The 15,396-nt window shown below is 39.9% G+C and overlaps 2 protein-coding genes across 2 annotated transcripts; one reads left to right on the plus strand and one right to left on the minus strand.

The window, feature by feature from the left end:
- Positions 1–5,107: 5,107 nt before the first annotated feature.
- Positions 5,108–9,334, minus strand: LOC121369808 (uncharacterized PE-PGRS family protein PE_PGRS46-like; the record flags this gene model as incomplete). Its single annotated transcript, XM_041494882.1, has 4 exons — positions 5,108–5,516; positions 6,340–6,353; positions 6,939–6,959; positions 8,479–9,334. Coding segments are annotated over 4 exons (1,152 nt in total), but the record flags the coding sequence as incomplete, so codon positions are not given.
- Positions 9,335–9,382: 48 nt separating this feature from the next.
- On the plus strand, positions 9,383–11,713 carry LOC121369809 (mucin-3A-like; the record flags this gene model as incomplete). Its single annotated transcript, XM_041494883.1, has 1 exon — positions 9,383–11,713. A coding segment is annotated over one exon (2,331 nt), but the record flags the coding sequence as incomplete, so codon positions are not given.
- Between the last annotated feature and the right edge of the window lie 3,683 nt (positions 11,714–15,396).

The following is a 15,396-nucleotide window of genomic DNA, read 5'->3' on the forward strand; positions in this document are numbered from 1 at the left end:
TGAATCAAGTCTGTGACATTAACGTTGAAACGGAAATATCCTTTAAAATAGATCAGCGCTCAACTCCATAACCGTTACTTCTCAGACGCACATGCGTTTAAAAATATATAAAAAAATGCATTTTGTGGTATAACCAGAAACACTTTGGTTGTACGGAAATGGATAATCTAAACAATAAAATATAAGTAACGTTTCATTTCAGTGATGACAAACGACTCCAATAGTGACAAATATGCTTTAGTGTTTAAAAACTAGGGTCTGTCACTTTAATTCAGTCGCAGGAACTGCAGTCGAGGGTGTTGGAGATGCGCACACACCCTACAAAGTTCGTCGTTCGAAGTGCCTCGAAAAATCCAACGTTTAGCAGATGAACATGATGCATTTAATACATTTTATTGGTTTTTAGTGGGGAACATGTTTACAGTGGTCAGTTTGATATTTCTGTAGAAGACTGCTATATAGACAATACATGTTAGTGTACTTTAAGCGTTGCACTCCCTCCCTAAAAAAATAATGAATCCGACCCAGCTTGTTTTGACCATATAAAATTGGAATATTACTAGCACCCATCTGCCCGCATCACAGACTCGTTATAACACCTGTACGATTTCACGCTGAATCCGCAACATGGAAAAAACATTATTCCGTGGGCTTGCAGAGGGAAAACTTTAATGAGCCCCATATGCCATTTTGGGTATACTCTTTCAAACTTTGAAATATGATTTTCAGCCCATCAAGGAACAAGAAAACCAGTGTTGGCAATTTTTCAAACCACTGAAACGTCCGCCATCTTGAATTTAAAAATGGCCGCTATATCAAATATATATTAACCCTCCTATTATGAGTTGAAAAGGTTTGTAGCAAATACACAATGTAGCTATTTTATATAGCCGCCATCTTGAATTTCAAAATGTCTGCCATATGAAAGTGTTTGTATCAATATATCAGTTTCTAACTGATCTAGAAACGTGATTTTAGTGACTACACTCACATCCCATCCCCCATTTTCTGGTCAAATCGTAATGGTAAAACCATTAATATCAAAATCAAAATCGTATCTCTGTACAAGTTATAGTCAAGAGTTGTTTTTGACCATCATGACTGGTCAGGTGTTTTGCCATAAAAAAACGACTGCCGCTTTTCAGGACGATGCATACGTCCTTCTCACTTTGTCTGAAGGAGTACTGCTACTTTCATTACTGACTAGACAAATCTAAAGACATTTAAACATCTGTGATGACATACACTCACGAAAGAGTGTTAAAAACGTGGCTCTAGTCTGTTGCGAACAAAGATTCTTGATAGTTCGAGTCATGTTCCCCCCGGGGGGCGGGACGTAGCCAAGTGATGCGCGGTCGGTCTGGGATCGATCCCCGTTGGTGGGCCCATTGGGCTATTTCTCGCTCCAGCAAGTGCACCACGACTGGTATACCAAAGGCCGTGGTATGTGTTATCCTGTCTGTGGGATGGTGCATATACAAGATCCCTTGCTGTTAATCGAAAATAGTAACCCATGAAGTGGCGACAGCGGGTTTCCTTTCTCAATATTTGTGTGGTCCTTAACCATATGTCCGACGCCATATAACCGTAAATAATATGTGTTGAGTGTGTCGTTATATAAAACATTTCCTTCCTTTGCTCCCTCTCCCCCTCCCGAAAATATATTATAAAAAGAAAATCCTCTATGAACAGGAGGGGTTTGACCCCCCCCCCCCCCCCCCCCCCCCCCCCGCCTAACTATAGTCTCTGCCTCACTGGCAAATCAAAGCATGTAGTATTTTATGTCACTGATACCGCTTTGGGCTCTAAGGTTTTGTTTTGCTGCTCCTGGTATGATCATTACTAATACTTTAAGTGAAAGGAATCTGGTTAGATATATTAACTGTACAGTTCCTTCAGAGAATTATATTCCAGATTACTGGATCATATAGGTAACATACTCTGGAATGTATTGTGCATAATCAGTGCAATCATATCGAAAGAAGTAAGTTAGTGAATAGTTGCTCAATGGTCAATCACGGTGACGTGTGGTACTTTAGAGCTGAAGCAATGTCACAATCTCCTCGATGTCCTTAATCCATACCTGTGGCGTCACACCATTGTTCTAGGTGTAGATTATTTTTTCTAAATCGATACCTGTGATGCAATGTGCCTGCCTCTAGTGAACTTTAGGCCTACATAACAACTGTGGTGCTACACCAATTTGTTTTTAATTTACTGACAACTGATCATATTCCTGTTAGATATAACCCACAATCAGATATGCACAAACCGTTTGAATACAATATTTCTTTTTTGTTGTCAGTTGCCCATTGTTGAAGTTTATTCAAAGTTACTATTGACGTTTTAAGTGATACTCATATTAGACGATCTGTTGCAAGTCTAAAAAATCATCCACATATAGTATGTACAATTTACTATTTTGGATGAATAAATACGTGTATTATCCCCCCTTTTTTACATTCAGTTCATGCTTGTATAATTGTTTTGTATTAATACATATCTGAAACAACGTTTGCGAGGCATACATAGTATAGTTGAAACTTGCATTTAGGATCCTCCAATGTTTAATAATAGGAGAGACTGTTAATGTTCTCCGTGTTCATTGTTTTTACCTTTCTGCTTTGGCAAAGATGTTTCCATCTTGTGTTCAGTAAGTATGTATTGTGTTTTGTATATGAGCAATAAACACCAGATTTAAACACAGAGTTATGGATAATTTTGGCAGCATGCAACTTTTACTGGTGGAAATAATGATAACGCCGATTCCACTCTCACTTTGAAAAGTGTCGGTTAAACGTTTAGAACTTAAATCTTGCAGTCAACATCTAAGGTCCATTGCCATGGAGGTATTTTAAAAGTCCATACTTTCATCTGGGATCATAAATAACGAGAACGACCAATACCAAATGCTAATTATCAATGGAAGCTTCCTTGCTAAACGTTTCAACTCGTAGCCAGATAACCCACCGTGATATGAATGCGTTGCATGTAAAGCCCCGATCACACTGCTAAGGATCAGGACGCCGGGTTAGTCACGGATACGATCCGGTATCATTCGTGACAATTCGTTGTGGTGCGTACTAAACTGTACCGATCCTTAGCGATCCGTAGCGACCCGTAGCACTCCCCGTTGTCAACTAACCCCAATCCTTAATAATCCTTGGTTTATCTGTTGAAAACCGTAGTTAAACCGTGGTGCATCGTAGGGGTCCGCGGATAGACCACTATCCGGAGTTACTCGATTCTTTCCATTTGATTCTACTGATCGCATTCCAGACAGATTTTATAATCACCAATGACTGACTGTACCCTCTATGAGCCTTAATCCCATCAGTACTACAAACATTCAAGTTATCTGAAGAGTTTTCATAAAAAGGTTGTTTTTTTTAATTTAAGAAAAAACGTAATCGAAATTGGGTGTATATATATATATATCATTGGTGTAGCCAGCATTTCATACTGGGAGTGGGTACACTACACTTCCCCAGAGTCGTGTTATGGGGTAATTAACAAAATAAAAGGTGGTATGTGCATTCCTATTATTTAATAGGAGAGACATGGATCTATGCCATCCTACCTGACGACGCCAGTAAACAACTGACGGGAGGCTATAGCCTACGTGTATACACAATGTAGATGCATTTTTAACAGACACTGAGTACGTCTCCATACTATTACTACGTTGTTTTTGGTTATTTAGACAACAACATTATACATAGGAAATATGAGTACACTTTATTTTTCAATACATTTATACAATATAAATATTGGTCGATAAATGATGAAAAAATGTTACTCGATTCTTTCCATTTGATTCTACTGATCGCATTCCAGACAGATTTTATAATCACCAATGACTGACTATACCCTCTATGAGCCTTAATCCCATCAGTACTACAAACTTTCAAGTTATCTGAAGAGTTTTCATAAAAATGTTGTTTTTTTTAATTTAAGAAAAAACGTAATCGAAATTGGGTATACAGTGGACTCTGTCTAAACCGGACTCACTTCGTACCGTCGAAATAGTCCGGTTTACATAGAGGACCGGTTTAGACAGAGTTCATCCAGAATTATGGTTCTTGAATTATCGACAACTCGCGATCAACAATGACATTTGAACCCAAGGATGGTTGGAAAACAGTCATATAAGCCAGACTTGCAATCGATTATTTCGCAGACATAAAAATATACTTAAAGGGACATTTCTAAGTTTGCTGCAATTTTTTAGATATTATCGACTAACAGACTTTTTAACGATTGTAATTACATATCAAATATATTTTTCTGCATAAAATATTAGTGGCTGCATATTAAACGTGTTTCTGGTCGTTCTAATATTTGTACTAGGTTAAATTTCATTTTATTTCCTAAAACATTATTACATTTATTCGTACGTACGAAATTATTTGAATACAAAATCCAGATCTAACGGCCTATCGCAATAAGAGTAAACTTCACACGAGTGCGATTACATTTTATATTTGATCTTGCGACGACGACCTGATTATTTGGCAATTGACGATCATTGTTCAACTAATTAAGCAGCCCGTCGTTCAGTCAAATCCCAATCCGGTGTAGACAGAGATAATTAATGCATGAACTGTTCTTTCGTTCTTGATTTTTGATCCAGAGTCCGGAGTAGACAGAGTACGGATTAGGCAGAGATTTATACCTAAGAGATAAACGGTAGCTGGACGGGACTTTAGAAATGGACCGGTTTACGCAGAGATCCGGATTACGCAGAATCCGGTTTAGACAGAGTCCACTATATATATATATATATATATATATATATATATATATATATATCATTGGTGTAGCCAGCATTTCATATTGGGAGTGGGTACACTACACTTCCCCAGAGTCGTGTTATTACCCCAATTAACAAAATAAAAGGTGGTATGTGCATTCCTATTATTTAATAGGAGAGACATGGATCTATGCCATCCTACCTGACGACGCCAGTAAACAACTGACGGGAGGCTATAGCCTACGTGTATACACAATGTGGATGCATTTTTAATAGACACTGAGTACGTCTCCATACTATTACTACGTTGTTTTTGGTTATTTAGACAACAACATTATACATAGGAAATATGAGTACACTTTATTTTTCAATACATTTATACAATATAAATATGCAAGAAAATCATGAAATAAAATTTTAAAAGTGTATGTAAACTTCAAAAGAACACCAGTCTGAATACACTACAGCGTTTACATAGTTCATGTGTATAGATCAACTTGGATTATCTGGCAGGGTGAACTCTGGGTCTAGAAATGGGTAGTCTTCTCTTTGGTGCAGGTTTCATTCTTTGCAGTTTACTGACGATAATCCAAATGAGAGCAGCAAGTGCCATGGTGGTTATTCCTCCACCAAAACCAAGCGCACCTGCCGTCAGAAGCCGCTGGTTGGAAATCCTTGGTCTGATGAGCGTGGTAGTCTTAGTTTCTCCAGTTACAGGGTGAATGCAGGTGCAGATCACCGTGCCGTATTTAACTGCTCTTTCCTAAACAGAAAAACCCTATATATTTCACTATTACTTAGAAGAAAATAACAACACAGATATGAAGGATTGATATGTGGAGATATGTGGAGAACATAGAACCAAATGGGGAGGTGGGTGACAAGTGCATTCCCCCCCCCCCCCATCCCCCCACCCCCTCCCCTGCAGTGCAATAATTACTGATATTTAAAAAGGTTATGTCTCCTTCCCAGCACATAATTTTATTAACTGCTGCAAAAATCCAAACACAATTTATATATAGTTTTAATTTAAAAAGTCTTATTGTTTCAACCAGGTATGTTAAACCAACTGACTTAATTTAATTTTAGTCACCATTTTGTAGTCAAAACAAGTCATGAAGAATGATGAGGAATTTGAAATGTTTTTATTATTTTCCCTTTTGGCTGCATAACTTGAACAGCATTGCGAGACAGCATGATTAAACCATAACTGCTTATTAAGCACAACAATAATTTGGAATGTAACTGATCAGGATTACCAAACATTTATATAGCTACCTTTCCATATTTCCTTTCTGGTGTTACTGCTCAACTTGTTCGTTAAGACAATTTGTTTACATATAAGCAGTGCGACATCCGAGTCAGTTGTAGTACAGTAAACTACTTTGTTTTTAAGTGTATTTATTTATTAAACTGTATTAATTTATTAAAATGTATTATTTATTTTTAAAACTTAAACGTTTATTTGAATTAATTGTGAATGTGTGGATCGACATATATCTTATACTATAAGTAATCTTTTATTTTTGAGATAACAAGCGAACAATGACTTTAGAAGAAAAAAAAGGATTATGCAATATACTTACAGCATATGCTCGATCTGAAATATCAAACGTATACCATTTCAATGTGTGATTAAGTAAACAAATAAATAATGCAAGCTTTATATGATAAATATATATTGATTGTAAAACCTAAAAAATAAATACAATGTCTAACCATAGTCCATATCAGCCAGTTTGTTAAAATACAGGTCCGTTCCTGCTTTGATCATCAATAAGCTGTAATATTTAAAACTGTAGACACAACTTACAAGATGCATATATATATATATATATATATATATATATATATATTCTTGTTATATTAAAGCTGCTGAACGTGTTTCTGATGTACGTGCCTTTGTTTCTTATAAAATGCATTTTGATCTACTACAAACAGTAGCACGACCAGCAACACGTTAGGTTTGCAAAACAATTAATAATTTAAGCAAGATGTTATATGTACTGTTAAATTCAATTAAATGGTAAACCAAAACAAAAATGTAATAACCTAAAATATGTTACACTGCCCAAAAACTAAGGTCAGCGGTAGTGGCTCTGTTTTAACTTAACCAAATTTCTACTTTCCAGTTGCCAAACACATGTACTGAATATAACCCAGAAATATAATCATTATAGCTTACCTACTAGCTTGCAGGATCCATCTGTAATAATGTAACACAATTTAAATTTAAATGTTAAATTAAATATTTTTCAAACAGGTGCTATTAAAATACCTTTACGTTTTGACGAAACATTAGGTCAGTAATTTGATATATTTAACAACTCGGTATATAGTCCTGAGTTGTGACTGTCGTTTGCATTTATTACTACATAAATAATGTATCCTCTAACGGGAAATGATTTCAGCGCACGCGCATTAAAATGTACGCTCGATTTGATAAAATAATGTTTTACCTTGTTCAATTTACTATCGAAATCAAGTAAGAAATGTTTATAACGTTGTCAGATTATCTTGTGAAGAGGTTAAATGCAAGCCGTGGTCAAATGTTCACATTCCTCAAATACTCCCGTAAAGCGGGGTATTGTTTTTCAACAGTGACGCGTGTCACGTGACTTCACTAAAACCTTTAAGGCAATGACTTTGCAAAGCATACGAGACTTCGACAATGACAGCGTTGTAAAACTGTTCCATATTTAGGTTGTTTAATATAGATGTAGTCATAATAGCTGTTGATACATGGTATTGTGGTCTATTAGAGTGCGCCGTGAGGCCCAATACCTCTGACTTCAGCACTTGAGGTTTCTATTAGGGTTATCCCACCCTTAGTCCATATCAGTCTAGCCTCTACCCATTGACCAGTCCAGCCTGGGTATCCCTAACAGACGCCAAAGCTCCTGCTTGCATAGCTCTCTGGGTCACTGAGACATACAAACCCCCTCACCACATCAAGGAATGGACTATGAAGGGGATTTAATATAGATAACATTTAATATTTTAAAGCAACAGTACAAAATGGCCGTCGTGTATACATTTCTCTCTGTATAAAATTAGTTTTTATGCCTACCTGTTTTTCGCCTCATTTATGCAGTTTGGATTTGCAAGATTTAAAGTCACCAGAAGTATTCCGATTTCAGGGTTCACGCGTGTGAAGATTCAACAAGATATATGTATATAGACCACTTTATGGGATAGCCCACTTCACGGTGTTCACGATACAAGGCACTTGTTATCCAGATAAAAATAGCCATTGCTTAAGTTTATGATGGTCGATTTATAGATGAAATATGTTTTTGAATTAGTGATATACTTTTCTCAAACACGTTTTATTAATGTTTTTAAAAAACCTCCCATAGCTTCCAGTAGAAACAATTATGGTGAGTTACTTCCAAAACCCTAAACTTTTAATTTTACTTATATGATTATTAAGATAAAAAATTTAGAAATTAAAAACGTTTTAACACTTTTTGTGTTCAGAAATTACATATGGAATTCTATTCTGAATTTTTATAATATTTTAAAATCAGTATTTTCCACAAAAATTACCCTCAATTTCTGTCACATTTAATATGAGTTACTGACCACATCAACAGAACAAGATTGTCCTTTTTATGTTCATGGTATTTTTATGGATGGACGAACATTCACCCTGCAAATGTTGGCATCTGTATATGTACTTTCATATTAGAAAACGTTTTTTTACAGAAAAACCTGGCACACACCTGTTTTGTTTCCACCCATGCCATCAAGACCAGATGAAGTCCAAGGTACACTGCTTCCACCTTTGGTCCCAGTACCACCATGTCCAGCTGTTGTCCGAGGTGGGATATTTCCACCCTGGCCCCAACTGTTCCCAGTTACACCACTTCCACTCTGGCCCCAACTGTTCCCAGTTACACCACTTCCACTCTGGCCTCCAGTGTTCCCAGTTACACCACTTCCACTCTGGCCCACAGTGTTCCCAGTTACACCACTTCCACTCTGGCCCACATTGTTCCCAGTTACACCACTTCCACTCTGGCCTCCAGTGTTCCCAGTTACACCACTTCCACCCTGACCCACAGTGTTCCCAGTTACACCACTTCCACTTTGGCCCACAGTGTTCCCAGTTACACCACTTCCACTCTGGCCCCAAGTGTTCCCAGTTACTCCACTTCCACCCTGGCCCCCAGTGTTCCCAGTTACACCACTTCCACCCTGGCCCACAGTGTTCCCAGTTACACCACTTCCACTCTGGCCCACACTGTTCCCAGTTACACCACTTCCACCCTGACCCCCAGTGTTCCCAGTTACACCACTTCCACTCTGGCCCCCAGTGTTCCCAGTTACACCACTTCCACTCTGGCCCCAACTGTTCCCAGTTACACCACTTCCACTCTGGCTCCCAGTGTTCCCAGTTACACCACTTCCACTCTGGCCTCCAGTGTTCCCAGTTACACCACTTCCACTCTGGCCCACAGTGTTCCCAGTTGCACCACTTCCACTCTGGCCCACATTGTTCCCAGTTACACCACTTCCACTCTGGCCTCCAGTGTTCCCAGTTACACCACTTCCACCCTGACCCACAGTGTTCCCAGTTACACCACTTCCACTCTGGCCCACAGTGTTCCCAGTTACACCACTTTCACTCTGGCCCCAAGCGTTCCCAGTTACACCACTTCCACCCTGGCCTCCAGTGTTCCCAGTTACACCACTTCCACCCTGGCCCACAGTGTTCCCAGTTACACCACTTCCACTCTGGCCCACACTGTTCCCAGTTACACCACTTCCACCCTGACCCCCAGTGTTCCCAGTTACACCACTTCCACTCTGTACCACACTGTTCCCAGTTACACCACTTCCACTCTGTCCCACAGTGTTCCCAGTTACACCACTTCCACCCTGACCCACAGTGTTCCCAGTTACACCACTTCCACCCTGACCCCCAGTGTTCCCAGTTACACCACTTCCACTCTGGCCCACAGTGTTCCCAGTTACACCACTTCCACTCTGGCCCCAAGTGTTCCCAGTTACTCCACTTCCACCCTGGCCCCCAGTGTTCCCAGTTACACCACTTCCACCCTGGCCCACAGTGTTCCCAGTTACACCACTTCCACTCTGGCCCACACTGTTCCCAGTTACACCACTTCCACCCTGACCCCCAGTGTTCCCAGTTACACCACTTCCACTCTGGCCCCCAGTGTTCCCAGTTACACCACTTCCACTCTGGCCCCAACTGTTCCCAGTTACACCACTTCCACTCTGGCTCCCAGTGTTCCCAGTTACACCACTTCCATTCTGGCCTCCAGTGTTCCCAGTTACACCACTTCCACTCTGGCCCACAGTGTTCCCAGTTGCACCACTTCCACTCTGGCCCACAGTGTTCCCAGTTACACCACTTCCACTCTGGCCTCCAGTGTTCCCAGTTACACCACTTCCACCCTGACCCACAGTGTTCCCAGTTACACCACTTCCACTCTGGCCCACAGTGTTCCCAGTTACACCACTTTCACTCTGGCCCCAAGCGTTCCCAGTTACACCACTTCCACCCTGGCCTCCAGTGTTCCCAGTTACACCACTTCCACCCTGGCCCACAGTGTTCCCAGTTACACCACTTCCACTCTGGCCCACACTGTTCCCAGTTACACCACTTCCACCCTGACCCCCAGTGTTCCCAGTTACACCACTTCCACTCTGTACCACACTGTTCCCAGTTACACCACTTCCACTCTGTCCCACAGTGTTCCCAGTTACACCACTTCCACCCTGACCCACAGTGTTCCCAGTTACACCACTTCCACCCTGACCCCCAGTGTTCCCAGTTACACCACTTCCACTCTGGCCCCCAGTGTTCCCAGTTACACCACTTCCACTCTGGCCCCAACTGTTCCCAGTTACACCACTTCCACTCTGGCTCCCAGTGTTCCCAGTTACACCACTTCCACTCTGGCCTCCAGTGTTCCCAGTTACACCACTTCCACTCTGGCCCACAGTGTTCCCAGTTGCACCACTTCCACTCTGGCCCACAGTGTTCCCAGTTACACCACTTCCACTCTGGCCTCCAGTGTTCCCAGTTACACCACTTCCACCCTGACCCACAGTGTTCCCAGTTACACCACTTCCACTCTGGCCCACAGTGTTCCCAGTTACACCACTTCCACTCTGGCCCCAAGCGTTCCCAGTTACACCACTTCCACCCTGGCCTCCAGTGTTCCCAGTTACACCACTTCCACCCTGGCCCACAGTGTTCCCAGTTACACCACTTCCACTCTGGCCCACACTGTTCCCAGTTACACCACTTCCACCCTGACCCCCAGTGTTCCCAGTTACACCACTTCCACTCTGTACCACACTGTTCCCAGTTACACCACTTCCACTCTGTCCCACAGTGTTCCCAGTTACACCACTTCCACCCTGACCCACAGTGTTCCCAGTTACACCACTTCCACCCTGACCCCCAGTGTTCCCAGTTACACCACTTCCACTCTGGCCCACAGTGTTCCCAGTTACACCACTTCCACTCTGGCCCCAAGTGTTCCCAGTTACTCCACTTCCACCCTGGCCCCCAGTGTTCCCAGTTACACCACTTCCACCCTGGCCCACAGTGTTCCCAGTTACACCACTTCCACTCTGGCCTCCAGTGTTCCCAGTTACACCACTTCCACCCTGACCCACAGTGTTCCCAGTTACACCACTTCCACTCTGGCCCACAGTGTTCCCAGTTACACCACTTCCACCCTGACCCACAGTGTTACCAGTTACACCACTTCCACTCTGGCCCACAGTGTTCCCAGTTACACCACTTCCACTCTGGCCCACAGTGTTCCCAGTTACACCACTTCCACTCTGGCCCACAGTGTTCCCAGTTACACCACTTCCACTTTGGCCCCTCGTGTTACCAGTTACACCATTTCTACTGTGACCCATAGTGTTACTGGCTACACCACTTCCAGTCAGTCCACGAGTGGTAGTCCATGAAGTCATAGCCCCAGGTACATTGCTTCGACCATACGGCCCAGTGCTACTTATTCCAGTTGTAGTTCCGTGTCCTCTGCTCACAACTACACCCATGGTTGAAGCTGCAGCAGTTGTTGTGGTAGGAGAGCTGAGCAATGATTGTGTAGTTGTATAGTCTAATTGAAAAACAAATCAAAAGCTTTGCATTTGGAAGAACTGAAGTTTTACACATATTTAATATTGTCCTTTCATTAGAAATAAAATCAGTTGTAATAGTATACATTAAAATTTAGTTTGCTAATTACAGTATTATATGTATATCTTAAGTTTATTTTTTAATGATGACCAGTTATTGTTGGGGAAATGACTGCATCCTTTCAGATAGTTTTCTTAATACCTTGCAGGCACAAACAAATGGTTTTCAAATGTGGTTAATTTTTCTAATGTGGATCTTCAGTAGAAAAATAAATCTTTCTTTCACATAAATGAACCTATTGTTAGCTTTTACATAGAAAATGAAGTGCAATGCCTTAATTATATGTGTGGGGATGTATAGTGAAGGAGGGCTGTATATCTAGTCCGATTGTTTTTTGGGTTTTTTTGTTGACATAATGATATATGGCATTTATATTATGGCATCATGTATTTGGCACAAATTGATTTATTTATACCAGTTTCACATTTTATTCCTTGTAATCCTATGACTTATGTGTTTATTGTTGAATGTACAATTTGTTTTCGAAATATATGATCTCATATGCTATCTCAGTGACATCTTGTCAATCATACCAGAATAAAGTAAAACTTTATAACATTGTAGTTTATGGCGCACACACACAGAATGTTTTCCTAAATAACACAAAACCTTACCAGTTTTACACTCTGGTCCTGTAAAGCGTGGGTCACATTTGCAGGCTGCCTTATTGCCAGTAATTAGACAAGAACCGTTATGGCATGATGGTGGACATGGATCTATATGGTTAAGACGATAAAAGGTTCTAATTACAAATATAACTTGATAATATTGATGTTTAGAAACAATTAAAACATAATTTTAATCCGAAACCCATAATACAAACATTCTATGACAAAAATATTTTTTTATATCAAATTGTCCTTTTTTAAAATTTCCGATTATATTTTATGAAACTATTATCACTATGATGAAAAAATAATTTAGGATAAACTAAACACATACTAATTACTATTATTAAAAACATTTAAAGCCCAAACATTTGAAACATATCAATATAAAAATAAAATTTTAGGTAAAATATCTTACCCTGTGCTGTAGATGGAACTATTTCAAAACACCTTTGTGCATCTGATGGACTAAGAATTGAAATAAAAACTAATTATATAATCAAACGATAGGTGATGGTTTTTTCAAGCAAATAATACACATTAAAAAAATATTAAAAACGAAAAAAAACAGCACATTAATCTACTCACCAGTCATACACAAAAACAATATAAAATTTTTAAAAGTGTTAAAGAGAAGCCATAACATACTAGTATGCATAAAGAGTTGTGATATTCTTGAAGGTTTTTATCTACAGAGGACAGCCAATCTTGACTATGATATATGATTGGAACTCCATCAGTAGCAGGACTGCCACTTACAGTGCATATCAATACTGGTACCAACAGTTAATTTCTACAGCTTTTGTAAAGAGATGACTGAATGCACACAAGGATGTGCATATATAATAAGTATTCTAGGATGTGCATATATAATAAGTAATTCTAAGAAATATTGCCTTCAAACCATATGATTATCAGCAATATTGGACAAGTAAAAAATCTTCAAAACTACATCTCCTCAGTAATATCATTTCATTCATTTCAACTTATTTTCGTGCTTATATCCAATTAAGGTTCAAGCACGCTGTCCTGGGCACACACCTCAGCTATTTGGGCTGTCTGTCCAGGACAGTGGGTTAGTTGTTGATTGTTAGTGGTTAGTGGGAGAGAAGAGGGTGTAGTGGCCTTACACCTACCCACTGAGTCATTAAAACTCTCTCTGGGTTGGAGTTGGTACCGAGCTGCGAACCCTGTACCTACCAGCCTTATGTCTGATGGCTTAACCAAGACACCATCGAGGCTGGTCAGTAATATCAGTGAACACATTATATGCTAGGCAACATAATCGGGCAATCATATACATGTACAAGGTTTTTTCTGTATACTGTTACAAATCTCAGCTGTACCTCTATCCAAAACAGACATAAAACTATTTGGCAATTCAGAAGATGTTTCTAAAAATTATCTTTTTAAAGCAGCAGTATCCGGAATATTTTTTATTATTTAAGCATATAGAACAGAAAATCCAATTACGTTTGGTACATATATGACGCCGCACTCCGCACTGGTTTCACTACGCTGGCTTATCCAGGTCAAAAACAAAGCCAGTATTTTGAAAGTGGGACACTTTTGACGGGCTCGTACCGATCTCGGTTTTCATTGGCTTATCACAAGTATAGAATTCCCCAACAAGAGATCACGTGAGATTTCGCAATTTTTGAACAAATTTAACAATTTTGATTGAGGGGTCATCTCATATCTTCAAAACATATTTATATCCATGGAGGTATGGTACAACGCCTTTCCAGGGGTCGGTGGGTGGGGGATTTGCCTTGAAATGTTGACAGTGGCCAGCTGTTGGCATACGCGTTACATGTAAGGGGATGTTACTAATTACGTAACGCTCTAGGAGTAGAGGAAGAGGGTACTGTGTTCGATTTACGTAACATTTTTCAAGACTATATGCTATTTTTATTCATTACTTAGATCTAAAAAGGTTTTTTTTGGAAATATGCGGTCAGTCTAGAATCGATTCCCTTCGGCGGGTATATAAAAGACCATGGTATGTGATATTCTGTCTGTGGGATGGTACATAAAAACGATCCCTTGCTAAAAAAAAAATGTAGCGGGTTTCCAAGGCGCGTGTGCAGGGATTTCAGCGGGGTTAGGGTTATAGACTGGGTTGAGCGAAGTTTATATGGGGCCATGCTTCCCCCAAGAAATACATTTCAATTTTTTTTAAGCTTGGGCAAGTAAGGGTTTCGACCTCCAATACCTTCCCCCAGCACATGCACCCGATTCCTCTCTAAGATTATATGTCAAAATTACCAAATGTTAGACATCCAACAGCAGATGGAAGGAAGGATAGGATATATTTTATTTAATGACACACTCAACACATTTTATTTACGGTTGTATGGGGTCGGATGATTATTAAATCAATATGCTTTATCTTTGATGTCGTTAAAGACCCCCCCCCCCCGTAACTTTACCCTTTCCAAACGAAATAATATTTATTTGAATTTGTCGATTTTAACACGTAAAATTAAGAAGTGAAAACGTTCATTGTCTACTTTAGTATATTTTATTTTTAAAATATATACATGATTAATGTGTTACTAGTATGCAAACTAAACTTTGAAAGTTCTACTAACACTTTATAAAATATCAATTCTGAAATAGGAAGGTACGACTGTCGATAATACGTTGTGGAGATCAAACCGGTTTTAACTAAAGACTGTAGTACCGTATCCTCAACCGAACGTTCTTCGTACAGCGCAAGATTTCTCTTTTAATGTTTTGAGACGAACCCTACAATTTGAAATCGGCAAACGCACGTGTTAACTGAAACTGACAACAGGCTGTCGTTTGTGCTTTGCCGAGCTATGGCGGCACAGGCG

Source organism: Gigantopelta aegis, chromosome 4, assembly GCF_016097555.1.
Source record: "Gigantopelta aegis isolate Gae_Host chromosome 4, Gae_host_genome, whole genome shotgun sequence".
Taxonomy (NCBI): domain Eukaryota; kingdom Metazoa; phylum Mollusca; class Gastropoda; order Neomphalida; family Peltospiridae; genus Gigantopelta; species Gigantopelta aegis.